This window comes from Melopsittacus undulatus, chromosome 16 (assembly GCF_012275295.1).
Source record: "Melopsittacus undulatus isolate bMelUnd1 chromosome 16, bMelUnd1.mat.Z, whole genome shotgun sequence".
Lineage (NCBI taxonomy): Eukaryota > Metazoa > Chordata > Aves > Psittaciformes > Psittaculidae > Melopsittacus > Melopsittacus undulatus.
Window position 1 is genome coordinate 4,911,935 of NC_047542.1, and position 27,917 is coordinate 4,939,851.

At 52.0% G+C, this 27,917-nt stretch overlaps 1 protein-coding gene across 2 annotated transcripts; it reads left to right on the plus strand.

The window, feature by feature from the left end:
- The first annotated feature begins 1,623 nt into the window (after positions 1-1,623).
- Positions 1,624-27,727, plus strand: FKBP5 (FKBP prolyl isomerase 5). Of its 2 annotated transcripts, none has more exons than XM_034069935.1 (12): positions 1,624-1,676; positions 8,555-8,648; positions 13,472-13,600; positions 14,692-14,836; positions 15,059-15,201; positions 16,020-16,134; positions 20,877-21,033; positions 21,956-22,046; positions 22,793-22,876; positions 23,706-23,891; positions 24,756-24,995; positions 26,568-27,727. In XM_034069935.1, the coding sequence occupies exons 3-12, from the start codon at positions 13,496-13,498 to the stop codon at positions 26,670-26,672; spliced, it is 1,371 nt and encodes a 456-aa protein (XP_033925826.1). In that variant the 5' UTR covers positions 1,624-1,676; positions 8,555-8,648; positions 13,472-13,495; the 3' UTR covers positions 26,673-27,727. The 2 variants fall into 2 exon arrangements, with proteins under 2 accessions (XP_033925826.1, XP_033925825.1); XM_034069934.1 differs by lacking the exon at positions 1,624-1,676 and adding an exon at positions 5,833-5,839.
- Positions 27,728-27,917: the final 190 nt, after the last annotated feature.

The window sequence follows — 27,917 nt, forward strand, 5'->3', positions numbered from 1 at the left end:
CTGCGTGGGTCACCCGTCCAAGGCCACCGACTTACAGCCGGGGCCATCTCTTTGTGTCGTGACAAGAGAAGGAAACGGGGAGAAAACCCATTTCCTCTGCTCTCCAACGCGCCCCAGAGATCCACTGATGTGGGTTTCAGCCGTGAAGCCGAGGCGAGGGACTGAGGCAGATTAACGCCGGTTATTTTTAGCAGAAGACAAGGATGAATAAAAATACCCCCGATTTTTAGGTTTATTTCTGTTTCCATCAGGAACTGCCGCTCACTTCACACCAAGTGCATGGGGACGAACAGGCCCTGGGATCTGCTCCCCGTTTGGAATGGGGGGCAAAGCTTCCCCAGATCTGTCCCTTCGGGGCAGGACATGTGCAGGCAGCTGGGGGCACGGTCAGTGTCCCTGGCAGCCACTCCAGACCCAACCGGGATTATTTATGGAACAGTTTCTTCCAGGTTGTGTTACAGGGATGGGGGGACGGGGAAGACCCCAACACCGGGGTTCGAGCATCGCACCCCACAAGAGAGCAAAGCCAGCTGGTGCTGGCATCGGAGTCATTTGGCCGGTACCTGTTAAAACCCCACCGTGGTGCTTTCTTTGCGTGTATTTTGAGTTTATATTGTACACTTTTAACGCAAACAAAAATTGGGGTGCAACAATTGGGGTGCTGGACCCCTTCACTGCTGTTGTTGGATTTTTCGGGGCTTGGGTATTATCTGAGGGGCCTGCACGGAATTCCTGATGTTGGAAACACCCGATGTTTCTTTGGTAAATGCGAATTTAAAGCTCCCGGGTGGGAAATGTGTAAAACCCGATAACAACAGAATTCATCCCGGGTTATTTTAGAGCGGAAACAAATGAGATGTGGTGAGAACAGAGCTCTTTATGTCCTGAAGTGGGCTTTGATCTGACCCCTGTTCCCAGTGAGTGCCTAAATGATGTTTAATTGCAAGCCGCGCGCTCGTTCTAATCTCGGGGGGGGGGGGGGGGGGGGGGGGGGGGGTTATATTTTAAGGCAGCTCTTAACAAAACTCTTATCTCCTTCATAGCGAACGGAACATTCGTCGTGTTCCTGCACCAACCACGGGCAGGGCCGGAGGGGCCGGGATCTGCTTTCTGTGCCCCATAGCAAGGCCCGAGGGGGTTACACGGGGATGGGGCACCCCTCCGGTTGGTCCTCAGCGCTGACGGTCCCCTTGGGGGGGTGAACGAACCTCTCCCGTCGGGCTCAGCCCCGCTTAGGGCTGCAGGAACCCTGGAGCGCTGCATGGAGCGGACCCCCACCCCCGGAGCGCTGCATGGAGCGGACCCCCCCCCCCCCCCCGGAGCGCTGCATGGAACGGACCCCCCCCCCCGGAGCGCTGCATGGAACGGACCCCCCCCCCGGAGCGCTGCATGGAGCGGACCCCCCCCCTGGGGCACTGCACACACCGGGACCGGACCCCGGCTCCTGCCCTGCTCCGCCTCTGGCCCCGGCGAGCCACGCCAGGGGAGGGGAGCACCTTCTGATTTGCATACTGGCACCACGCGAGCCAATGGGAAGGCGCGACGGGAGCCGTCCACAAGATTGGCAGGAGGAGCAGCCAATGAGGAGCGGGTGGGTGGGCGGGGCGCGGCAGCCGGGGAGGCTCAGGCGGTACGGGCGGGCTGGGTCACTCGGAGCCGGGCGGCGGCGGCTGCAGGTGGGTGTCTGTGCCCGCCGGGCTGTGGGTCCCTGCGCCCCTCTGGGAGCGGTGCTGAGGGAGGTGTGGGGCCTGCCGAGGGGTGCGGTGCCTCGTGTGGGGCTGCGGGCTTCCTGTGGGGAGCGTGTGTGGGGCTGGGGTGTGTGTGGGGCTGGGGTGTGTGTGGGGCTGGGGTGTGTGTGGGGCTGGGGTGCGTGTGGGGCTGGGGTGCGTGTGGGGCTGGGGTGTGTGTGGGGCTGGCGTGTGTGTGTTGGGTGTGTGTGGGGCTGGGGTGCGGCTGCGGGACCTTTCCTGGGGCTGTGTGAGGCGCTGGGTCCTTCGTGGGGCTGCGGAGTCGTGTGGGAAGGGGATGGAGCTCCCAGCTGTTGCTGTGGGGTGAGGGTGGGCTGCGGTCCTCACGCCATAGACACCCCCAAACCACCCAGTGTAGGGGATGGGGAGGGAGTTAAACAGGAGGTGCCCGAGTAGTGCTGAGGGATACCGGAACGGTGCAGTGGGGTGATGAACTGGGGTGCTCTGGGGTGATGAACTGGGGTGATGCCCTGGAGTGCTCTGGGATGGGGATAGCAGTGGAAGGACGGGGTCACAGCCCGTAGGGGTCGGTGTCCCACCGTCTGCACCAGCAGGATGGTGCTTAAGGGAAGGGGTTTCCTTTTCCTCCCCTTTCCCCTCACCAAAGGAGGCTCTGATGCTCAGCTCCTACACTTCCTCCAATGCCACCTACCAAAAATACCCTACAGGGCATGTTGCACAAATACATAGTTCATTGGCAGCAGGAATAAGTGATTGCACAAGGTAAATGTGACTGTTTTTAAAGCATCTTCTATTTTTCCTTCTTTCTGGGCACAAAATCTCTTTGAAAGCTTCCGTTTTTAAAGTCCCCGTTGAAGTGAGCGTGCACTTAGGAGGAGAAAGTGTTTTATGTGGTGAGCAGTGAGAGCTCCTGGGGTGCATCCATCCTTGGGGTCTCCCCAGCCCTGATGCTGCGGCCGTGCCCTGTCCTGGCTGGGATCATGGCGAAAAGCTTGGGAAATGATTGGGGAAAAAACCGGCTGGGAGTTGATGCTGTGGGGGTTTAAATGGGGTCTGTCATTAAACTGTGGAGGTGGATTTGGGACATCACTGAGGCATCAAATCCAAGATGGGAATTGGGATTAAAAGTTAAGAGCAGTTGAAAGCAGATCGCTCTTCTCTTTAAAGCATGGGAAGGCTGCAGCCCTCCTGCCTCTGCCACCTCCCTCCTGCCCCAGAAGGGCTGGAGGGGAAGAACATCATTACATCCATTGGGCAGAGCCGGGATGTGGTTCTGTGGCTGTTCTCTTGGAGGTGGTGTGGGTTTGGGGCAGGCAGTGATGCTGCGCTTGGCTATGCTCAGGTTTTATATCCAACCCGGTGTTCCCGAGCAGGAATAACTTCCCAGGGGGTTGAGTTCTGCAGCCCAAAAGTGGGATGCGGGGGTCCCTCACTGGGAATGCTGGAGACCCTGTTAGGGTGTTGGTCCTTGGCCCTGCTGTGTGGTGGTGATAACAGCAACACATGCAGCGCAGGAGGATGAAGGTGAGGGTGTGATGGAGCTGGGTGCTCACAAGGATGGGGTGCTGGTGGGGAGAGAGGTGTTTGGGGCTTGTGCTGAGGAAATGTGTGATAGTGTGAGGAACAACAGCCCTGTAACAACAGGTTCCTGGTGCAGTTATCGCTGCTGCCGCAGCCTGCGGGGAGGTGATGGGATGTGTGCTCTCCTACGGTTTCGGGCTTGGAGGATGGAGTGGGACTGGTGCCCTTATTTTTCTTCTTTTTGAAATGATTAAATCCTCATAGCTTCCCAAGGTTGCATTTGCCCAGCATGGGCTTGCGTTATGTTGAGCTCCTTTCCCAGCACTGTTAGAACATCTTTGTGCTGGGATGAGACAGAAGAGAAGAGCAATTCCCCAGTGAAAAGCCAAGCTGTGTCCTGCAGGAGCATCACTGCTGTGTATTTGGATGTGTTTTAACTGCCAGCTTGCAGATCAGCTGTAAAGCTCGAGATTCTCAGCACTGACCCTGCTCTGTCCAGCCACAGTCCCTGGGCTGGCTCAGAGCAGGGGAATACTCTTGAAGTGTTTGCAGAACAATTTGTTCTCATTTGTTTCTTCTATACTGTTTAATGTTTTATATTCACTCTCACATCTGTATGTATATGAAGTTGTTCCAGCCCCATGAGGGATCTCTGGAGTCTCATGCATCCATATCACAAGGAAATAATGAGTTTCTCAGCAAAGTTCGGGGGTTTGATGTTTATTTAGTTCAGTGGGGTATGTTTGTGGGTGTAAGGAAATGGCCGTGAGCGTTCTAACGTACGGGTTGTTCTTGTAACTTGTTTGTCATGGCCTCGACAGGCTTGTTCTGTAATGGGTAACTGTGGTTGAAATCAGGGTTTCTGATTTTGCAAGTGAGTGTGTTGGAAAATGAGAAGAATCGGAGTAAAACTGTCCGAAGTGAAGCGGTGGGGTGAGGAGGAACTGAGGTTAACTCCTCCTCTGCCCCATCTGCAGAAATGGTAGTACCGCTTTTAGGAAATATCCTCTTTAAATCCAAGAGTACTTGAAATGGGAATGTTTCTATCATGGAATGGTCTGAGTTGGAAAGGAACTTAAACCTCCTCCAGCTCCAACCCCTGCCATGGGCAGGGACCCCTTCCACTGGAGCAGCTGCTCCAAGCCCCTGTGTCCAACCTGGCCTTGAGCACTGCCAGGGATGGGGCAGCCACAGCTTCTCTGGGCACCCTGTGCCAGCGCCTCAGCACCCTCACAGGGAACAGCTTCTGCCTTAGATCCAACCTGATTGAATCTCCTCTGTTGAAGTTTTAACCCATTCCCCCTTCTCTTACTGCTATTCATGTCCAATTTAATCAATTCAATACAAGGAGTTGTAGGAGGCACCACCTCACAAATATCCTCATCTCTGGCATGTGACCCCCATTGTGGCTCCCTCCCCATCCTTTACCAGTTCACGTGTGTGTGTGTGTGTGTGCACACTTGTGTTCACATGCCTGTTTCCACTGGGCTGATGGGAATGAGGGTGACCCTGGTGGGTGTGCAACGTTGTTCCCAAAGCTGCAGCATTCTCAGCATCATCCCGACCCCCCAGTACCTTGCAGGCCCCCAGTGATGGCATTTCTGGTCCCCCAGTGTCATTTTGGCCATTTGTGGCATTTCCTTCTCCTCTCCAAGAAATCCTCATTTGGTGTTTCACAACATGCAGGGAATTGCTGTTTGCCCGATGAAATTTGGCACTTAAAGAGAGCCCTGGTACACACATAGCTTCATAATAAAGTTCTCAGGTGCCAGGTTATTTCTGGCAATGCCAGGTGCCAAGTTGGGGATCCCTCCTTTGGGATCTCAGGATGTTGCCAAGTGCTTGTGCACAGGGATAAGTGATAAACTAAGGATAAAATACACATTCCAGCTGCTGTGGGTGACAGTGACTGGGTGGAAAGTTGTTTGGAATCTGTTGCAAGCAGTGAGATGAGTTTAGAAATTAAGAAAGATGAAATAAATCCAAGTTTAATTGTCAAATTTAGTCTGAAAAAGGCAAGATTAGGACAGAATTGGCAGACAAGGTGTCCTTGTTTATTCCTATTTGGTATTTATTTTAGTTCCCCCATGCTGGTTCTGAAACTGGGATTTGCTCACGATGGTGCAGCTGCTGCCAGGAGGATGCTGCATGGAGGGGTCAGTGTTACCAGGCTGTGCTGGCCAGGGAGTGGAACTTCATGTTTTACAGCCAGAGGTGGAATATTTCTTTCCAGTGTCCCAAAAAGCCTGGCTGGGTCTGTTCTCCCTGCTTGTTTTGACCGGGGGAGAAGGCATGGTGAAGGAGTCTGCTCATTTTCAATGGCAGAAACCCCAGCTTGAGGTTGCCAGGGAGTGGGTAGTGGGATGTCAAGCACTTTCTCACTCTTTAGGGGTGATTTATATAACCTGTTTGGCTATATTATTGTATTTTCTCCTCTCTCCAGTTACATAATCCTCATTTTGGAAAGCAGTAGGAAATTGAGTGCTGTTCTGTGTCTGTGGGTAATGGCCTCTGAGCTCGTTCGGATGCTGTGCTGGGCCCCTCTGCCAACCGTCTCCTGGGAAGCTGAGGCAGGGCTCAAACAGCCCATTCTACACTTACTATTACTGGTGATTAACTTATTATTTATGTCTTACCATCATCTGAGACCGTGTTAGCTCCTCCAGGAGTGGGATGGGTGCAGGCTGGTGCCTCTCCCTGCTGATGCAGAGGGAAGGCTTTGCTGCTGGCTCTGGCATTCCTGGGTTTTCCAGTATTTTTGGGATATGCTACCTGTGGCAAAGGCTTGTCTTGATTTTTATGCTGGGAGCAGCTGAAATCCTCAGGGGTAGGAGCAGAAGAGCATCAGTGTGTAAAACCCTTGAGCGCATCCTGTCCTGGTGCTTTCTCCTCTTGAAAGAGCAGCAACCCCTAAATGTTGATGGCTTTTGTTTTTCCCAGTGTATGTTTGTGGTTTGGAATAAAAGAGAGGGGAAAATACATTGCTTGGGAGTTTTTGTTCATTTTACATTAAAGTAGAGGGTGTTGTGTCTCTGGGCACTCGCGCTGAGGGGATGGACCATGAGCTGCTGATGGGATGCTTGCTAGAGAGCCAAAAAGAGCTTTATCCCTGCAGCATCTTATTTGAAGTAACCTGGAAAAAACTGGTGCTTTGCTAATAACCATATTATTTTTAATGGGTTTATATTGTAAACTGTGGTTGGGGGGCAGCACCTTGCTGAAAGCCTTTTGCATGTTGCCATGGCTCCTGGGGGATGCAGAAGGGCTGAACCCATCTGCCTGTTGGAATATTTCTCCTGGCAGGGAGCTGCAGCCATTCTGCTCACTTGTTCTTCCCACTGCAGCTGAAACTTGAGGGCAGCCTCTTCTTCAACGTATTTAAAAAGGAAAAACAAATCATTTATGACTTGGATCTTAACTAAAACTGCTTCAGAAACTTAAAAGTATTAACTGGGCGAAACGATTAGCTCGGCAAGTGTTATGGGAGCACATGCTGTTGTATTGAAGTTAGCCTCATGCACTAGTTCCTTCTGGTGTTCTCTTAGTTGCTTAAAACTCTTCCCTTGCTGCCTCTCTTCTGTTACAGCACCAGCATCTTCTGGTCCTTGGGAGGTGATGGGTGCCCACATCCCTCTCAAAGGTGTCCCACAGGGCAGGTGGCACTGGGATGCTCAAGGGATGCTTGGGGGATACTGGGGTCTCCATAGGCAGGAGGAGTTACCCCTGGAGCAGCAACCTTTGGTCCCTGGTCTGTCATGGTTTGCCCTGGCCAGGATGGAGGTTCAGCAGGGTGCTGGGCTATGAAAACAGCTCTGTTGGTGTTTTGGCTTTTTGTTTGAATCGAAGTTGCCGCAATGGGCTCAATGTGATGTTAGCTGCTTGCACAGTGTGCATGCTAGGATGTAAATCAATCCATGCGAGTCTTAGATAGAGATTGTTTAGATTTAATGGCTTCCCTATTTATGTTAAGAAGGGGTGGGAAGTCAGAAACATAATTAATTTCGAATTTCAGCTGTGATGTATGAGTGGGAGAAGTGGCACTCGATGTCTGGCTGCATCCTTCTGTGTCAGGATGGGGCTGGGGCTTGTGTGGTGCTGCTTTGGTCAGGCTTAAGAAGGTCATGTTTTCTTAGGAATCCCAATTTTAATTTATTCCCAACTCAAACACCATCTTCCTGGGTCTCTGCTCCTCAGGCTTGTGTTCCAGGAGCCTTAAAACACCCTTCTCCTGGGAAAAACATTGCTCTGGGCTTCCCTCTCCCGCAGTATGGGGGCTGTTCACTCAGGAAGTAGGGTCTCTGCTCCCAAGGAACAAGGGATGGGACAAGAGGAACCGGCCTCAAGCTGCACCAGGGCAGGTTTAGATGGAGCTGAGGAACAATTCCTGCCCCACAGGGTGCTCAGGCATTGGAACAGGCTGCCCAGGGCAGGGCTGCAGGCACCGGCCCTGCAAGTGCTCACACAGTGTGGAGATGAGGCCTCAGTGCCATGGGTTAGGGGTGGCCTTGGCAGGGCTGGGAATGGTTGGGCTTCCTCTTAACGATCTTTTCCAACCTGCTTGATCCTATGATTCTCTGATTTGAAAAACTAGGGTTTTTGTAATTAAGGGGAAGCAAAACCACAGTGGGACAGTGCAGAGAGCCTGGCTGCTGTGCTGGTTGAGCTGGTCTTTGTTATCTGTCAGTGACTGGGCTAGGATGGAGGTCCACAAGCTCCTGCTTAGCTTGAGGGCTGGGATTTGGGGCAGTGCTTGTGCCATTTGGGGTGATGGTCACCAGGATTTGGGGTCCCGTGTTTCCCCCCCACTGGTGCATTCAGATTTCCGGGTTTTAGCCTGACCTTTTGCATGTTAAAGAAACTCCCTCCTGTGTTGCAATAGAAAGCTTTTAAGGCTGTTGTGGTGCCAAGTGCTTTGTGCTAAGTAGGTCTAAAAAACCTAATCCTCTGCTCTTACTTTTTCATCATGCTAATTTTCATCCTGACTTTCAGCAGCTGTCAGTAAAAAAGATGGACAGAATACAGCCTTTTCTGGTCTTCCTTTCTTTGTTCCCCCTTTTTTTTAGCTGATGGTAAGATGCTGAATGCTGTTTTATGGAAGCAGCAAGTCAAAACATCGTCCCATGGCCGCAGGGAGCAGGAGAGCTGCCATGGGGTCTTTTGTCTGTGGTCTTATCACGCCTTTCTGACCATAGTAGAGCTGGATCTATGGCTTAAAACAGTCGTCTCTGCTCTGCCTTCATCTTAAACCCTGTTTAAGGATAATGTGTATGTGGGCTTTTTACGTTACTGTCTTATTTTTAACTCCTTCCTTTCATCTTCACCAGGTGTTGGTGTGAAATCCTCACCCTCTCTCTGCGTTGGCACTTCCAGACCCTTCCTGGACTTCCAAACATTCTCCAGGGATCGCATGGTGGGAAGGTGAGAGCCCTCAAAACCCTCCGCAGCCTTTCTGCTGCTTTCCCCTTGGGTGAGCCTCTGGCAGGGATCTGCGGCAGAAACTTTCCATTTGGAGCTGACAAATTCCCGGTATGCTGATTTCTAGGAAACGTGGCTCGGGATCGTGTGCTCGGTGAAACCCTAGCATGTGTGATACCTGTCTGTCCTCAGCCTGGGGCTGGACATCTGCATCCCATTCTCTGCTTGGAAAATAGGAATCTTCCCGTAGTTCTCCAGGCTGGAAGATAGCAACATTCATGTAGAGAGGGAGCTGTAAAACTGAATGGCTTGTGTTTATGGTGTGGATTTTTGTGCAGTGTGTGTTGCTGTTGTATGGTGTGTATCCTCCTGGCTCCATCATTGGAAAGGCACATGCAAAGAGGAAAGGGCTCTGAAGTATATGGAGCTGTTAGTGACATGGGTTAGTGATAGATTCGGCATTGCTGGGGAGAAGGTTGGACTTTATCTTGAAGGTCTTGTCCAACCTGGTTGATGCTATGGTTCTGTCAATGGTGCCCATTGCATTTCTTGCAAGTGCCCATGCAGTGCCCTGGTGTTGCTGCCAGCCTGAAAACCACACACCATTGGAGGATAATGAAGGTGGGGAAGGCACCAGCCATTGCCCAGCTTAAAAAGACACCAAGAAAAGCCCTTTGTTTCACCTGCTTTAAAAAAAACAGACAAAAAATGTTTATTTATCTCATGCAGCAGCTGAATTAATGTCTGTATGGCCGTGCTAAAATGAGGGACAAAGCCACAACAGTGCCCGTATCAGGACATGCAGGAGGATGCTTGGCCTGGGCAGCCTGGCCTATTGCAGGCAGCTTGATTGCACAAGGGCATCAACTGCTCATGAGCATCAGTTGTGGTGATGTTGTTCTTAATCTGGAAGAGGGAACAATAATATTTGCAGCTGCTGGTGCCAATGTGTAGGATAGTGTTTGGGAAACCAGCAGATTTGCAAGGATGGATGCAGCCTTGTTGCTTTTGAGTGCTTAAAGGGGTTGATGAGAAGATGCTGCGAGGGCTGGAGCAGCTCTGCTCTGGAGCCAGGCTGAGAGAGCTGGGCTGGGGCAGCCTGGACAAGAGAAGGCTCCTGAAGGGGAGACCTGAGAGCAGCTCCAGTGCCTAAAGGGGCTGCAGGAAAGCTGGAGAGGGGCTTGGGACAAGGGCCTGTATGGCCAGGCCAAGGGGAATGGCTTGAACCTGCCCAAGAGAGGGGAGACTGAGCTGAGCTCTTAGGCAGAAGCTGTTCCCTGTGAGGGTGCTGAGGCGCTGGCACAGGGTGCCCAGAGAAGCTGTGGCTGCCCCATCCCTGGCAGTGCTCAAGGCCAGGTTGGACACAGGGGCTTGGAGCAGCTGCTCCAGTGGAAGGGGTCCCTGTCTGTGGCAGGGGTTGGAACTGGATGAACTCTGAGGTCACTTCCAACCCAAACCAGTCTGGGATTCCATGAGTTTATATTCCTGTAGTAGGGCTGAGAACAGGCATGTGCTGGCACCATGGGTCAGGATGTGCTGGTTCAAGCAAAGCGCATGTCGTGCACTTGTAGGAGGCTTCTGAGCTTGCAGGCCTCCTTGTTCGCTAAGCTAGAAGCTCTTTAATGTATTTTATATTAATTAATGCAGAGATAGTTGCACTTGAAAGAGATCATGTCCAGATGTTGAAACCTCTGGATTTCAAAGCTTGTTTATTATAGCTTCTAAATTACAGATTATTACACTGACTTTTCAGGTCATCCAGTAGAGTGGTGACTGATTAAAAGCAAACAAATGAAACCTCCAAACCCTTTCCTTCAGCAGTGAGGAATAAATTCATCCTTTTGTGGGGCCTGGGGAGGGTGGAGTTGGTGGCTTTGGGTCCTGAGTGGTTACTGGAGGTACAGGCCAGACCCCAGCACCGGGCTTGGAGCTCAAGCAGGGATATTTGTGGGCTCCTTCAAGGGACTTTGCTTCAGAATGGAAGGAATCAAGTTGTGCAGAACTGCCCCAAAATGGCTTTCCTGGGCTGTGCTCTGGATTTTTGTACTCTCTTCTTTATTGCTTTTATTCTCTCTGCATGGAAATTCCTTTCCTCTTGGTGTCCTTTCAGTGATGTTCTGATGCATTGCAGAATTGTTGCACCTCTGGGTTGAAGAGGATGCCCCAGCCTGAGGGGTTTAACTCTTCACCACCCTCTCTTCCATATTTACACCCCAGGGCAATAAAGCGGTGTGGGTGATCAGAGCGTTCAACCTGGCTTCATTGGCAGACTGACAACATTAAGCTTGTGGCTAAGAGCAACGGGAGAGCAGGATCTGCTTCTCTGTCAGAAATACCCAGAGGCTTTTGCATGGGTAATGAGTTGTTTGTATCCCTGATTGTGGTCCTGCAGCGGGAAGATCCACACGGACAGCTCCAGCAAGCTTGTAGGGCTCTCACCAGCAGTCCCTGGCTTCCCGGGAGTTAAATGCAGGGAGTAGAAGATATCCCCCCCCCAGCTGTTTGCTTCACATTAATTGGGATTTTGGACCCCAGCCAGCCTCCTCCTGTTGCTCCAGACCCGAAACAAGCGGGAGCAGCGTGGGGTTGTCTCTAACCTAGGTGGAGCTGCTCTCGCTGGATGGAGAAGCTCTTTCATAATGTGGACCTCATCTTAATAGCCGGTCTTGTGGGCTCCATCCCTCCCACTGCTTCTGACGCAGAGTGTGTCCCCTCCTGCCTGCCTTGGCCAGCTTCCCTGGATGACTCCACTAATTGCTTACGTAGAAAAATAATGAGAAGGATGCGTATGGTGTATTTTTAGATGTCTCTTGGTGGGATTTAGCAACCAGCAAACCAGAGCCAGCACCTCCCCATCCATCTTCTGCATCCCGGCGGTGGCTGCTTGGTGGACCTTGGGAGGTTCTTTCCTAGGAGGTGGAATTTCTTACGCAAGCTGCTCCCTTTTGTGCTCCTCCTGGTCCTTAATACCACAATAAATGGGTCATGGATGTGATTTGTGTCCCTGGTGCTGCACAGGATCTGTGTTGGGAAGCCCTGAGCCACAGTGCCAGTGATGGGCACCACCACTCCTCACTCATCTCCAGAAGGATGGCCGTGGTGGCACTAGGTGGCTTGGAGACCATCCCAGCACCCAAATCATAGAATGGTTTGGTTTGGAAGGGGCCTTTAAAGCACATCTAACCCAGCACCACTGCAAATACCAGTGACACCTTCCACTGGAGCAGCTGCTCCAAGCCCCTGTGTCCAACCTGGACTTGAGCACTGCCAGGGATGGGGCAGCCACAGCTTCTCTGGGCACCCTGTGCCAGCGCCTCAGCACCCTCATAAAAGATTGCTTCCAAAGTAACCCATAGTTCATCCTCCAGTTTATCATCACCCGAAGGTAATAAACCTGCCACCAAAGTTGCTGGTTTTAGTTTCTTTTATTTAGGAAAGGGAGCAGACACAAAATCTTCATTCGTGTTACCCCAAAGCCTGTGGGAACTGAGCAGTTCCCTTATGCTTTTATTTGCCTCTTCCATTGCAGGACTCTTTGTGTCTCGGTGGCTTCCTGTGCTGGGGGGGTTGGTGGTGCCGGGTTCCAGCTCTTCCCTTTCCACTCGGGTGTGAGGAGCTCCGTTCTTCTTGCAGCACGACTTATGTGCCCTTGGAGCTGGAAACATCCTTTGCTCTTCCAAACCCCCTGGATGAGTGTTTTCTCCTGCTGGTTACCATCAGCTTCCACACCAAAGACTATGGGAAAGTTTCGCAATTAAAGTGACTTTAATAGTTCTGGTTTATGTCTTAAAAAAACGACCACTTTTCATTCTCCGTCACATGTTTCCTTGATTACGTGTCACACAGCAGTGCAGCTACCAAAATAGCCTTATGGTCTGAAGGAAATCATCAGGAAATATGGGTTTTAAGCCATAGGCAATTCTCTTTTCACCAGGCACTGTTGGAAAAAGAATGTGTTTGACGAAAAGGCTTTTCTGGCACCTTAGTGGTGATGTTGGGATTGTGGAGCTCCAGCAGAAAAAACCAAACCATTTCTTTGAGTCTCGCTGTGAATTTTCTCTTCATCCACCCAAATAGTTGGGATTCTTTTGGTGTTTGGGTTGAGTTTTTGGAGAAGATGCTTGCTGCTTGTTCAGGTCTTTCCGTGCAGGGGGGATGCTTTGCTTGCCTGAGACTTGGAACCTGCTCTGTCTCTTTGGAGTGTTTCTGGTGGGCAAAAGAAATCAAAGTTTGCCTGGGGTTGATGTGCTGCTTTCTGAATTATAGTGTCTCTGACAAAAAAAAGGTGATTCCTTGTGGGAAATGATCTTGAACTGTATAAAAGACCCTCAAAAGGCAAATACTAACCTGGTACATGTGTTTCTAGCACCTGTACCCAGGAGGCTCTCACCTCTATGTGAACAGAAAGGATGGGTGAAGCTTGGTGGGCAAGCTGACCTACCTGAAGATGCCCCTGCTCATCACAGGGGTTGGGCTGGATGCGCTCTGAAGGTCCCGTTGAACCCAAACTGTTCTATGATTCTGTGGTAGCCACCAGGCTGAAGGTGAAGGCTGGGGACCACTGTGAGCATCCGCACCGGTGTGGCCAGACGAAGCTGAGGGGCTGTCTCCGGGCACTGCACATCAGGGTTTCCTGTGCCCTATGGTTCAGCAGAGCCTGGGTGGCCCCTGGGAAGGGATTTTCCGCTCTGTACGCTTGAGATGTGCTCAAAGCTTCCTGCCCTGGCCCCACAGCACAGCGAGCCACTTACTTTCTTTAACCCTTTCCTCTTACACTACTTCCCATGGTCCTGACAGGCTGATGGGTGGGTGTTGTGTCTCCCCAGGTCCAGGGCTTATGCAAAGAGACCATGACCACTGATGAGACCACCAAGAGCGAAGGGGAGGTGCAGGCGGCAGCTCTCGCTGAGCATGGGGAGGACATCACACCGGCTCAAGACCGAGGGGTCCTGAAGGTGAGGGGTGCTGCCAGCAGGGTCCTGCCTTTCTTCCTGCATTCTGGGGAGCACAGGCACATTGGTGGGGTGCATCTCCAGCCTCTGGGGTCATGTAGTGCTTCGAGAGCTGCAGGATTGGTTTCTTCTCTTCGAAGGGCAAAGGAAATGAGCATCACTTGTAATAAAGAAGGATGGAGTGGTATTTGAGACTGATGGATTCAGGCTGCCCAATCAATTTCACTGCTATTGTGTTCCTAATCAGATTATTAGCTGTAAATCCACAAGGCATTTTTGTGTGTGACTCAACAGACATTAAAAAGAGCACATCCCTGAGGTCATGCAGTCTGCTCCACAACCCGTTTCTCATATTCAGGGCCGTTTTGGATAGTTCTGCTTCCCAGCGCTTGTTCTTCTGCAGTTGAATAGGACCTTTCCTCTAAGAATAGCATCCTCCCCTGCTCCATCCTCAGCTCGAGAACTGCATGTTCCAGGCTTGTAGTATTCAAAAGGAGTGTTGACAAGAAGCGAGTAGTGAAATGACACACCCCTGCGAGTAAGATGTGTATGGACAGAGAGCGAGCGCGGTCGCCTTCGCGTCGGGTTTCGAACCACTGTGTTTATCCAGGCAGAGAACGGGCAGCTCTCAGCTCCCTGTCCCGTGGGGTTTATTTTTAGGGGCTGATGGAAGGACACATTGAATGGCCCCCCCTCGAGCCTTCCTTTGGTTTAGAGCAGCACTGAGGTGTATATGCATGTGTGTATATAGATTTTTATGTATGTGCATGCATATGTGTGTATATATATTTATATATGTGCATGCATGTGGTTTATGTATAAAAATGCATGTATGTATATATGAAAATGCACGTGTGCCTATGTATCTTATGTCTAATATCTATGTATCTAAATAGGTGTTATATCTAATACCTATAACTATAGCTAAGATCTATAGCTATTATCTATAATGTAGATACCTATAGCTAATATTGATATCTGTATATATGTCTCTAATATCTATGAATCTAATATCTGTGTCCCTGTCATCTTTCCACATGCATCCTTAGCTGTCCCACAGCCTCCCTTTCTCATGGGTGGTTTCTCTCTCTCAGATCATTAAACGGCCTGGGGATGAAGATGAGTCCCCCATGATTGGGGACAAGGTTTATGTCCACTACAAAGGCAAACTGGCCAGTGGTAAAAAATTTGACTCCAGCCGCGATCGGAACGAGCCCTTTGTCTTCAGCCTCGGCAAGGGTGAGCTGGGCCAGGGGGATGCTTGAGGCTGGGATGATCCTGGGGGGTGGGGTGACCGTGGGGGTGGTGGGACCCTGTTGCTCCAGAGATGGTCAGTGTCAGCCCTGCATTAAGTGACTTCTGAGGGTGTTTTTTCTTGGGGTGCTGTTCTTGTAGCACCCAGACTGGGTATTGCCTGGGGTGGGGTTGTTCCCTCCTGCCTGACGTGTGCATCTCTCCTAGGTCAGGTAATCAAGGCATGGGACATCGGGGTGGCTACCATGAAGAAGGGAGAGATCTGCTACTTGCTGTGCAAACCCGAGTATGCATACGGCTCTGCTGGCAGCGCCCCCAAAATCCCCTCCAACGCCACCCTCTTGTTTGAGGCAAGTAACACTGCTGAGCTGGTGTGCGGATGAGTCCCTTGCTCCCTTCCTGCCTTGCCAGCCAGCTCAGAAAGGAAGAAAAACCCACCCAAAACCAACAAAAAACCCCAGCCTGGATTCCTGAAACGTGTCCCTGTGCTCCAGGAACTGCTGCCAGGGCTTTCTCAGAAATGTGTGTCTGAGCTGGAGCTGGGACTGAAGCCTCCGGCTGGGGAGAGCCCTGGTGCCAGGGGGAGAGCGGGCAGATTCCTGCCTTAAACATGTACATGGGAAGGGAAAAGTGGCTGGGAAATGCCTCCGGGTGCTAAAACCCCATTCATGCCGTGGGGCGGTTGGGGAGCCAAGGTTTTGGCACAGGGCTCGTGAAGACCAGGCAGTGGGAGGAATGGGTCTGTCCACTTTGAGGCGGAGTTTTCCCAAGTCAAGTGGGGACAAAGCTGTGGGTCGGAGCTGGTCCTGTCACAGGATGAAGGGGAAGCTCCTGCCCACGCTGGTCCTGAGCAGCTTTGCAGCATCTTGCAGTAGTGACTGTGCTGTACCCTTACAGGCTTAATAAACTTATTTGTACTGTTACTTTGTGTTGTGCTTCAGGTACTGGATGTGTCCCAGTTTCTAATAAATCGGGTGCATTATGCTGTGGCTTGGAGCTGGCTTTTATTATGGGCAACTTCTGCTCAGCAGCTGAATGGAGAATTGGTTGACTTGGCTCTCCAGCCAGGGGATGAACTGCTGCTCTGTGGCTTCCCTGTTGTATTTCCTCTCCTCCTTCCCCTCTCCCTGAGCTTTGCCCACCCTTTCTTTGTTGGTTTATTTTTTAGGTTGAGCTGCTTGACTTCAAAGGTGAGGACTTGTTTGAGGATGGAGGGATAATCCGGAGGATCAAGAGGAAGGGAGAAGGTTACTCCAACCCTAATGAAGGTGCTACAGTAGAAAGTGAGTGCTGGTTGCTCTGGAGGGAGGTGCTCTGGGGCAGGATCATGGCTCCAGCCCACTGGCAAGGAGCTGTTGGCACTATATAGGCTGCAGGTGTTTGTTCCTCACGGTGGGATGCTGTGACATCCATCTGGAGGCTGTATGAGATGGAGAGGTGCTGGAAGGAAGTGGTTCCCTGCCTTCTGGGGGATGCTCCTTGAGCTCTCCTTGGCTCTGCCGGAGCTGATGGCAGGGAGGGTGGATTGGCCATGGGAGCAGCCAGAGATGCTGGAGGGACTACTGCAGTGTAGCCTGTGCTCTGTTCCCTCAGTTGCATTGACAGACATTGCTGTGAGCCCTGGAGCTGCTCAGCCAGGGCGAGGATGAAGGAAGTAAACCCTCACATGGGGTTTCAGGCCTGTGGCTTCTCCACTGACCCTTTTGCATCCATTGCAGTGTCCCAGCTGCTCTGGGATGCCCTGGCTGCCAAAACCCTGGCTGTGCCCTGCCTGGAAAGCATCAGTTGCCAGGATGTCCTCCTTTAATAGCATCTCTTTTGGGCACTGATGCTGGTGCTCAGCAGCTTCTCTGGCATACTTGTTACAATCACAGACTGGTTTGGGTTGGAATGGACCTCAAAGCTCCTCCAGCTCCATCCCCTGCCACAGGCAGGGACCCCTTCCACTGGAGCAGCTGCTCCAAGCCCCTGTGTCCAACCTGGCCTTGAGCACTGCCAGGGATGGGGCAGCCACAGCTTCTCTGGGCACCCTGTGCCAGTGCCTCAGCACCCTCCCAGGGAAGAGGTTGTTTCAACCTTGATGGTAGTTTTGGTGGGTTTTATTGCACCTTTTGCAGAATGGAGCCTTTTCTTCCCCTGCGGCCAGAAGGCTGCTGAGGAGGTCAGGGAGAGACTCTTCATCAAGGACTGCAGTGATAGGACAAAGGGTGATGGATTCAAAGTGAAACAGGGGAAGTTCAGGTTCGATATAAGGAAGAAGTTCTTTACTGGGAGGGTGCTGAGGCACTGGCACAGAGTGCCCAGAGAAGTGGTGAATGCTCCATCTCTGGCAGTGTTCAGGGCCAGGTTGGACAGAGCCTTGGATGACATCGTCTAGAATGAGGTGTCCCTGCCTGTGGCAGGGGGGTTGGAACTGGATGATCCTAAGGTCCTTTCCAACCCGAACTGTTCCGTGGTTCTGTGAAATTAATACACAGGATTTGCTGGGCCAGGATGGTTTTGGGTGGTACAGGAGAATGAGGAGCTCGGTCTCATTGTGCTGTCCCTGTTCTGATCCTGTTTCTGGAGCAGACATTATTCGGGTATGGATGGGGGAAGCCAGGCTCATTTATCATGGATTCAGTGATCTTAAAGGTCTTTTCCTGCCCAGCTGATTCTATTTCGTTTCCTTCCCAAGAACTCCTCAGCCACAGACTCAGAACTCGCTCTGTACAGGAGCATTTCCTTTCTTTCAGAGCTCCCGTACACAAAGATTAACTCCCTTTAGCGAAGGAGAAATTGGATCTGAGCTGTGACAGCTCATAAAGCTCCCTGCCTTAGATGACTGGTTCTTCTAACGAGGCTTCCTCGTAAGGGAAAATGAGTTTGTGACTCAGATTCTGCTGTCTGCCTCTCCCGCAGTGAGCATTGGAGCTGGGGACCAGCTGTGAGCCGAGCCTCGAGCTGGCTCCGCATCCCCAAAGACTAAACTAGAAGACCAAATATAATGGCAGTCATCACAGATCCAGCATTCCTCTTTATTTTGATGATGTCTGAGCACTGCACAGGCAGCACCGTGCCCAGTGCGGAGGATGGGGAGAGCCCTGGTCCCTCTGCGGCTGTTCCCTTTGCATCTTGAGGTTTTATGGAACATGATGATGCTTTAATGGCTCAGGAAGGGACTGAAACAGGGAGAGAGGGCACCAGCCAGGAATCCTCTCTCTGAAAGGACATAAGGGGACATAAGGAGCCAAAAATGAATCTCCTCACACACGTGATAGGGCCCCACCTATTATCCCTGCTTTACCTATGCCAAATGAATGCATCCATCAGAGCAAACACTGCAAGCAGGAGCACGCTTGTGGTCATCATAATGATGGATGTCCTGCCTGTGGAGAGGGCAGAGGTAGGGAGTGCTGCGCTGATCCTGCTGGCATCATCCCACTGCCTCTGTTCACAGCTTGCATGGCCCTTAATTCATTAGCCCTAAATATCCCTCTTCAGCCAGGGGCTGGAGACCCTTAAATATGTCACTGTGAGACCCTTAAATACATCACAAGGGGGAACCGCACCAGCTGTGCTGCAGTGAGCAGTTTGGGTGGAAATGTACACTTTGAACCCTGTGCTCAGCTCTGAGCCCCTCACAACAAGAGAGACCTTGAGGGGCTGGAGCGGGGCCAGAGAAGGGAACGGAGCTGGTGCAGGGCCTGGAGCACAAGAGATGGGGAAGGGCTGAGGGAGCTGGGGGGTTCAGATGGAGAAGAGAAGGCTCAGGGGGCACCTGATGGCTCCATCCAAGTGCCTGCAGGAGGATGGAGTCAGGAGGGCCTGGGCTCTGCTCCCAAGGGATAGAACAAGGGATGGGACAAGAGGAACCGGCCTCAAGCTGCACCAGGGCAGGTTTAGATGGAGCTGAGGAACAATTCCTGCCCCACAGGGTGCTCAGGCATTGGAACAGGCTGCCCAGGGCAGGGCTGCAGGCACCGGCCCTGCAAGTGCTCACACAGCGGAGACGAGGCCTCAGTGCCATGGGTTAGGGGTGGCCTTGGCAGTGCTGGGAATGGTTGGACTGGATGGGATTAAAGGGCTTTTCCAACCTGATTCATTCTAGGATTGTGTAAAACACGCTTTTTTAAAGTTAAACCCAAACCCAACAAATGCAGCACTGTTCACGGTGAGCCCTGTGCTGGGATGGCACAGCAGCCATGGGGACAGCACACAGCCCACCTTTGGGCACGGCCATGACCCACGGGAGCAGCGATGGTTTCTCTGAGCCATGTATTTGGGAGGTGTTTCTTCCAGCCTAATTCCAGCTGGGATACCACATTTCCAGGAACAAGCATCTCCAGGCTGGAGTTTTGAAAGCTTTTATTCAGGTTTTAAGTTATACAGATCCTAAAATCATGGTTCTGCTCCTTAAAACCGGGGCTGCAGTTGAAATCTGGCATTCCAGCTTTTGTTACAACCTTTCCCCCCCCATCCCTCCTCCTTCTCCGTTTTTAATCTGAGCACAAATTGCTGTCAGCACATCAAGTCCGTGTGCCAGCCGCACTCGGTACACTCTGTTCTCAGCTCTTCAAAAACAAAATCGCTGCAGGCACCGAGAGAACAATAAGTCAGAGCTGCAACCGGAGTGATGTTCCTCCGGAGCCTTCCCCCCCTGTAATCCAAGAGCGACTGCAACCAGCTGACCTGCTCCTGGAAACCCAAGCGGAGATTTCCCAACCCCCTCTTCACCCAGTGTATTTTATGTGCAGTTAACATAGAGCAAAACTGGTCTTGAAGGGAAGGATCGCAGCATCCTCCTGTGCATCCTGTTGTAAAGAGGAACCTTGCTGTCACTGCCACATCCCACTGGGGACAGGGGAAAGGGGAGAGCTGTAGTGCTGCTGCTTTGGGGGTTGGGGGTTATGGATCCATCCTCTCTGAGAACGTGCATGGTGCTGTTGCTTACCTGTATGTTAGGCTCAACTTTCCACTTTCTTATGCCTAAGACAGTAGCCGCAGCTTGGGTTTGGGTAGTGCAAAAGCCAAGGTCAGCCCTGGAGGAGCTGAATTTGCCTTTTGTCCCCATCCTGATCTGGGTGAGCATACACATGGTCACTGCATGCTGGTGATGGGTGCAGGATGTGTCCCAGGATGCTGCTGAGCTCATGAACACCCTCTGCTCTGCTGCACTTGGGTCCCAGTGGCTCTGGTGGCAGGAGCAGGGTGGCGAGGCAGAGCTTGGTGTCCTGTCCCTGTTCTGGGGAGAGCATCCTTGGGTGGTGTTACAGCAACGTGGCTGGACCTGCCCTGGGGTTGGGGCTCTGCTGCAGACTCAGTCCATGAGTCTCATTCTGGTGACTTTACATTTACCTGCATGTGTTGTGCCTCGTACCGTGCAGGCAGAGTGCAGAGAACATAAAACTGTCCCCAGAGCTTGGAATGGCTTCAGGATGGAATAAAGAAAGGATAATCTCGCTGTGGAAAGGCAGCCAGCAGCACCAGGTGGTGAATGTGCCAGGTACCCGGTGTCCGCTCTGCCAGCACCTGGGGCTGTGACTGGTTGGAGATTAAAGGGGGAAAAAAAGAGGAGAAAAGTTTATCTTGTACTTGGAGTTCTCGGAGCAGGAGGACACAGCCTTGCTCTCGAGGTGCAGGGCAAGGCGTATAGCACTGTATAGGAGGTCTGTAATCGCTGTGATAAACTGTGGCTGCGTGCCAGGAGCAATATCCAGTTCCAGTAAGACTTGACTCGTGCAGTTGAATACGAGGGGAACATATTAGTCATGATGTTTATGTGTTGTCTGGTCCTTGGGTAGATGAGATAGGCCTGCCTTGTTTTTCAGCAATGTTTCCAAGCTCTCCCCATCCCTTTCTGCTCACCAGGGGCTCTTTGGCTACCTCCAGCCCTGTGTCTTCCCCACTTCCAGAGCTGGAGGTTTTGCCTGATTTCAGGAGATCTGCTTTGTGTTCTGCTTTACAAGATGTTCTCTGGAGCCCACCTTGTCTTGGTTGGGTGGCTCCAGGTGCAATCCTGCCCTGTCCCCTCTTCCCCTCGTAGTTCATCTGGAGGGATTCTGTGGTGGCACCAGGTTCGACTGCAAGGATGTGAAGTTCATTGTGGGTGAAGGGGAGGACCACGACATCCCCATCGGCATTGACAAAGCCCTGGAGAAGATGCAGAGGGGAGAGCACTGCATCCTCTACCTCGCGCCACGGTAAGGAGCACCTCTACAGGGACACCATCTAGTTCCAAGCTTCCAGCATCCAAAGATGGTTTAGTAGTCATAGAAAACAGCAATCTGAAAATAAGACCCTCCAGGAAAGCTTTGGGTTAGCAATGCTGGCAGGGATGGCAAGAGGGACCAGTGGCATGTAGGCAGGAATCTTGAGATTCCTCAGAAAATCAGGTAAATGAGTTTTATCCAAGTCCTGTGGCTGAAAGGAAAATGTCTCCCTGGAAATCACATGGGCTGTGTCTTCAATGGATGAAAACCTGTATAAAAAGATGGATTTGATGCAGTTGGAAATGGTGATTCCCACTATATAATGCATTGAGTCTTGTCAGGTATCTTTGCCTGTGGAGAGCAACATAGAATCGTAGAATCCCAGACTGGTTTGGGTTGGAAGGGACCTCAGAGCTCATCCAGTTCCAACCCCTGCCACGGGCAGGGACCCCTTCCACTGGAGCAGCTGCTCCAAGCCCCTGTGTCCAACCTGGCCTTGAGCACTGCCAGGGATGGGGCAGCCACAGCTTCTCTGGGCACCCTGTGCCAGCGCCTCAGCACCCTCACAGGGAACAGCTTCTGCCTCAGAGCTCAGCTCAGTCTCCCCTCTCTTGGGCAGGTTCAAGCCATTCCCCTTGGCCTGTCCCTACAGACCCTTGTCCCAAGCCCCTCTCCAGGTTCCCTGCAGCCTCTTTAGGCACTGGAGCTGCTCTCAGGTCTTCCTTCAGGAGCCTTCTCTTGTCCAGGCTGAACAAGCCCAGGGCTGAACATCACCTTGGCCACAAAACACTAGAAAGGCACAGACATGGAGTTGGGTGTGAGATGGGAATTGGCCACCTGGGTCTGAGTTTATGGCCACACACTGACAAAGAGAAGATTCCCCCTCCTCTGACAGCTCCTTCTGCTCGGTCAGGTACGGCTTTGGCGAGGCAGGGAAGCCGAAATACGGCATCCAGGGGAACATGGAGCTGGTCTACGAGGTCACACTGAAAAGCTTCGAGAAGGTGAGGGCAGGAACCAAGGTTCCCTTTGCCCCTGGCGTGGCTGCAGCCCAACCCCTGCTGCAGGGGGGACGTCACCAGGGATCTGTGCTCTTGATCTGTTCTCTGTTGGTTTGTTCTCTTTGCCTGGCTGGGCTCCAAGCCTGGGTCTCTCGTTTGTTCCTCGCCTTGTTCCTTTTGTACTTTCTTAAGTTTGGTTTTCTTCTTTTACTTACTTTTCTTTTTTTCATTATTTTTCCCTTTCTTCCCCTCTCTCCCCCCACCCTGGGCTGCACAGATACAAGTCACTGTGTCCAACCACTGTGCCCACTGGGGACGGGATGCAAGAGATGCCCTTGGGATGGGGCAAGTGCTGCTGTCCCGCATCCCTGGCTCATCCCCTCCTCACCCATCACTCTGGTCTGAGCAGGAGTGAGACCCCCCACATCTCTCTGCTGTAGGGTGTTTCTCTTCATCCTCCTTCTCCCTTTTTGGAGTGTCAGGGTTTTTCCTCCTGTAGGGTTCAGGTGGACAAACCACCTTGGCTCAGTGAGAAATCCCAAACCTGGTGGGGGTTCCACTGTTGTAAAAAGCTTTAAGTCTTCACCCATGCATGCTCTGGGTGTATCCTCATACCCAGAGCTGTTGGATCTACCCCTTGTAACACTACCCCGAGGAGTCCTGCTCATTCCAAGCAATCCTGGAATGCTGTGTGGTCCTGCTGGATGCGGTGGGCTGTCACTGGGATTGCTCCAAGTATATCTTTGCAGGCCAAAGAGTCGTGGGAGATGGACACAAAAGAGAAGCTGGAGCAGGCTGCTGTTGTCAAGGAGAAAGGCACGATGTACTTCAAGGTTTGTAAGCTTGAGGATTGTGGAGCAAGGGAGCTAGACATAAATTCGGGTTGACCATCAGATACATGGCTTAGTAGATACTGGATCAAGATTAAAATCATCCAGTTCCAACCCCTGCCATGGGCAGGGACCCCTTCCACTGGAGCAGCTGCTGCAAGCCCCTGTGTCCAACCTGGCCTTGAGCACTGCCAGGGATGGGGCAGCCACAGCTTCTCTGGGCACCCTGTGCCAGCGCCTCAGCACCCTCACAGGGAACAGCTTCTGCCTAAGAGCTCATCTCAATCTCCCTTTTAAGGTTGAACCTATTATTTCTTGTCCCATCACTCCAGTCCGTCATGCTGACTCCCTCTTCAGCATCTCTGTAGTCTCTTCTCCAAGGAACAAGGGATGGGACAAGAGGAAATGGCCTCAAGCTGCACCAGGGCAGGTTTAGATGGAGCTGAGGAACAATTCCTGCCCCACAGGGTGCTCAGGCATTGGAACAGGCTGCCCAGGGCAGGGCTGCAGGCACCGGCCCTGCAAGTGCTCACACAGCGTGGAGATGAGGCCTCAGTGCCATGGGTTAGGGGTGGCCTTGGCAGGGCTGGGAATGGTTGGACTGGATGAGCTGAAAGGGCTTTTCCAGCCTGGTTAATTCTATGATAGGGGCTGCACAGCAGCAGCTTGAGCCAAGCCCTGGTGGATTTGTAGGTACGTGGCACCATCCTTCCTTCATTTATTTAGTGGACACCCCACGTTAACTCGTAACCTGTTTGCAGGATGTTTCGGGAGCAGACTGAGTGTTGTCAGCGCAGGTTCCTCTAGCCTCTTCTTCTTTGCTCCATCCCAGGAAGGCAAATACCTGCAGGCAGTGATTCAGTATGGGAAGATCGTGTCCTGGCTGGAAATGGAGTATGGCCTCTCTGAAAAAGAGTCGAAAGCCTCCGACTCCTTCCTCCTGGCTGCCTTCCTCAACCTGGCCATGTGCTACCTGAAGCTGCGGGAGTACACCAAAGCTGTGGAGTGCTGTGATAAGGTAGAGGTGCACAAGACAGAGGGTTGGAGCATTCTCTCCTGCTGGATGTTTTCATTGGGAGTTTGGGGGGGTTGAGTTTCATTTTGTATGAGAAGCAATTTCCAAATGGCAGTGTGATGGTGCCACCGTCTCTTCTGCACCTCGAAGTCTCTGTGGATGCTGTGTGCTTCAAGCAAAAATGCTTTCTGGGGTTAAAATCCACCTGGCTACGGGCTTAGGACAATTCAGATCCACAGGAGTTGATGCTGCATGGGCTGGCAGCCTTCAGATGCTGTTTGGGTCTGCCTGGGCTGGATTTGGGCACTGGGTGCTGATTTGGGTCCAGCAGGGTCAGTCTGCTAGAGCTGCAGCTGATCTCCACTGGGGGCTTTGGCAGTCCCCTAAATTGCTGCAACCTTGTCTTTGTCAGGAAACTATTAATTCTTTCATAAAAGGCTTAGATTTGAGCATCTTGCCTATCGGATTAAGGCTAGTTGCCTTAATCTGAGAGATGCATGTGTGGCTTTTAGTAAAGGAAAATAATGTTCTTGCTAAAGCAGGGACACAAAAGCCCATTCAGTCCATCAATTCCCTCACCTCTAAGCTTCCTGTGCTCCTCTGGGTTCATGTTTAGCATTTACACCTGATCTCTTGCCTTGGGTTTGTCTCCCATCGACTCAGATACTCTCAGGGGGATTTTAAGCCAGGAGAAACAGGTAAACCATGTTATCAACCTGCCAGCTGCTGATGGAGATGAGTCAGTTCTTCTTGAGCAAGATGCATGTGCTCTGGAGACATGAAGCCACCTTGTCCTAATTTCTGCACATTCAATGAGGGTATGATGTGGGAGCTGCAGTTTGCTAATGGGGGCCTGTGTGTTTGCAGGCACTGGGACTGGACCAGGACAACGAGAAGGGTTTGTACCGAAGGGGCGAAGCCAGGTTATTGATGAACGAGTTTGAGCTTGCAAAATGTGACTTTCAGAAAGTGCTGGAAGTGAATCCACAGAACAAAGCAGCAAAATCCCAGATCTCCGTGTGCCAGAAGAAAACAAAGGAACACAATGAGCGGGACCGGAGGATCTACGCCAACATGTTCACGAAGTTTGCAGAGAGGGATGCCAAGGTGCGTGTTGCCTGTTCTTGGCCATCTAGCAGGATGCTCAGCTGGTTTGTCAGGCAAAGAGATGGGCTAAAACCAGTTGAATTATAGATCAGGTTGAGGATGGAGGAATAGAGCCTGCTGCAATGGGAAGAAGTTGTTTATTTCTGGGTCTCTCTTAGGCAAAGGCTGCCATCAGATGCTCAGTCATCAATGGAAGTATTTGTGGTGTGAGCTCCCGAGGGCTGATAACAGGGTGAGCATTTGGACTTGATTTTGCTGTTCCCAGCCAGTGAGTGTTGATGACCTCTTGGTCACCGGTAAAATGAAATGTCATTCTGTCTCTGGCACTGCCAGGGGTATTTTGAGACATGATAGGATGGATTTCCTGCAGCTGGTAAGGCAATAGCCTGTTCCAGTGCTCGTATGGAGAGATCACCATCTCGTAACAGGCTCTCATCCAACATTCCTCTGAACAAAACCTGGTGTACTGTAACAAGAGAGGACATGGCTTTGCAAGCCGTCTGTGTGGGTCATTTATGGTTTAATCTCTTCTGAACTCGTGCCTGGAGGTTGAGGCTGTGGAATAAGTGACCAGGAAGCAGCATGCTGGGATAACCAGCTCAGGTCCGGGAGCATGATGGCTGGAGCAGGCATGGGGCTGTGCCGTGCATTAGTGCTCTTCTCCTGCCCCCACAGACAGTGTATGGGCTGTTACCTACAGCTCAGTCCCATATATCCCCACTCTGATGCTGCTGCCTTATCTACATGTCCCTTTGCCATGTTCCTCTCTCCAGGCTTGCTCCATGTCAGTGCCTTGCTCCCATCACAGAACCAGAATGGTTTGGGTTGGATTGGACCTTAAAGCTCCTCCAGCTCCAACCCCTGCCACGGGCAGGGACCCCTTCCACTGGAGCAGCTGCTCCAAGCCCCTGTGTCCAACCTGGCCTTGAGCACTGCCAGGGATGGGGCAGCCACAGCTTCTCTGGGCACCCTGTGCCAGCGCCTCAGCACCCTCCCAGGGAACAGCTTCTGCCTCAGAGCTCAGCTCAGTCTCCCCTCTCTTGGGCAGGTTCAAGCCATTCCCCTTGGCCTGTCCCTACATCCCTTGTCCCAAGCCCCTCTCCAGCTTTCCTGCAGCCCCTTTAGGCACTGGAGCTGCTCTCAGGTCTCCCCTTCAGGAGTCTTCTCTTGTCCAGGCTGCCCCAGCCCAGCTCTCTCAGCCTGATCCAGGTGGGTTGCACCATTTCCAGGGGATCCCATCCCTTCCCCAAAGGCTTTGCTGAGCTGATGAGCTGTAACCGTGGCCAGCTGCTGAGCCAAGAAAAGAGGAGCCTCCAGTGTGAACTGCAGTAGTTTATAGGCAGGAGGGGTTCTCACATGGGAAGGAATTCCTAGGATGGGAATTTTGGTTTTTGTGGTGGCCTTGGCAGTGCTGTGTAAAGGCTGGACTTGATCTTAAAGGTCTTTTCCAGCCTGATTGGTTCTGTTGATTTGCCTGCTCTACCAGGCTTGCCTGCACCCATCCCCAGCATCACTGTAACTGCCTGTTCTTTCTCCTGTTCCCAACTATGTGCTGTGTTTGCTGTCCTGTAGGAAGCAGCTAGCAAAACCCGGGTCGAAAACGTAGCAGAGAGAGCAGCTTGTGAAATGGGATCAAAAACTGGTGCTGAAGGTGAAGATGCTGCAGGACATGTATGATGGAGGAGGAGGGGAAGGGAGAGCCTCCTGCCATAGAAGAAGGTTGCTGTCAGACCTCAGGACTCGCCAGTGTTTTCTTGTAAAGATTGTTACAGTTTGTGTGATCGTGGAAGCAAAAAGGCACCTTGCAAAGGAAAATCTGAACCCTGTCCCACCGCCCTGGGCCGAGCGGGACACTGTGGGACCACCACACATGGAACAAAGAGCGTGGAAATGGAGAGAAAGACAAAACCATCATCATCATAATAAAAATTGAAACTCTTGCCTCTTGGGAGGTTTCCATAGACAGCTCGTCCCGGCTCCTTTGGCTTCGTGTCGGCTGTCGGTGCAGCATCCTGGGTCTGCCTGGGACTGGGATGTGGGAGATGCTCTCTGTACACTGCAATGCTGCCTCTGGTTTCATCTGGCACAGGATAGTGCTGCTGGTGCCAGTGAGGGGAATGCTGCTGGCAGAGGCACGGGTGGCACCCAGCTCCCCACAGCACCTGGTGGTTTGACACCTGGGGGTACTCACTGGGGTGGGCACAGAATGGGTTTTCTCTCCTGGTGATTTCTTGTGTGTGGCCAAAAGTGTTGCAGTGTGAAGCCAGGGATGAGCCTGAGGACCTGCATCCCCTCCATTGCAGCCACTTGGTGATAGGATGTAGCTTGCCTTTAACAGGGGGTTTGGTGAACATTTTATCCTTTGAAGAAGCCAGTTTCTGTGTCCTTGGAGAGTAAAACCTGTCCAGCTGCACTGCTCGCAGGCAACCAATCCGTGGCTTGCAGCACCCATCTGTAAGTGATTTTATTGCTGATTTGGGCTCCATACAGGGGAAGAAAAGAGCAGGGGTTGACACGTTGTTGGATCCGGGCTGGGACCATGCGTTCACAGCTCGCTGCTGTGGTGAGGGAGGCCTGGGGCACATCGTGTCTTTGCACCAGTGCTGCTGCCACCTCGGCCATGGTCACCCTACATCCTAAAGGGATGCTTCAGAACAGCTTTAGTTTTCTGTCTGTTCTTTGTAAAGCCCCTTTTGGAGCTTAAAAATAAAACAATAAAAGAAAAGAACAAAGCAGTGTTTTCTCTGGATCCTGCTCAGCAAATGGGGTTGCTGGGGGAAGGACGTGGAGATGCCCCAGCTCCAGCAAGGGATTTAGTAAGGAATTTACTGGTGCCCCTTTTTACCAGCACCACCCTGGCAGGAGGGTGGGGGTGAGGATTGTCCTGGTGCTTTTATTTCTTTGCCAGTGTCTGCCTTTGGG

What these genes read in the sequence shown, in the direction of transcription:
- FKBP5 (XM_034069935.1), top strand. Translation starts at nt 13,496, where the DNA reads ATGACCACTGATGAGACCACCAAGAGCGAAGGGGAGGTGCAGGCGGCA. An exon ending in AAGACCGAGGGGTCCTGAAG is followed by an intron (nt 13,601 to 14,691) that starts GTGAGGGGTGCT and finishes TCTCTCTCTCAG; the next exon opens with ATCATTAAACGGCCTGGGGA. An exon ending in CTGTGGAGTGCTGTGATAAG is followed by an intron (nt 23,892 to 24,755) that starts GTAGAGGTGCAC and finishes GTGTGTTTGCAG; the next exon opens with GCACTGGGACTGGACCAGGA.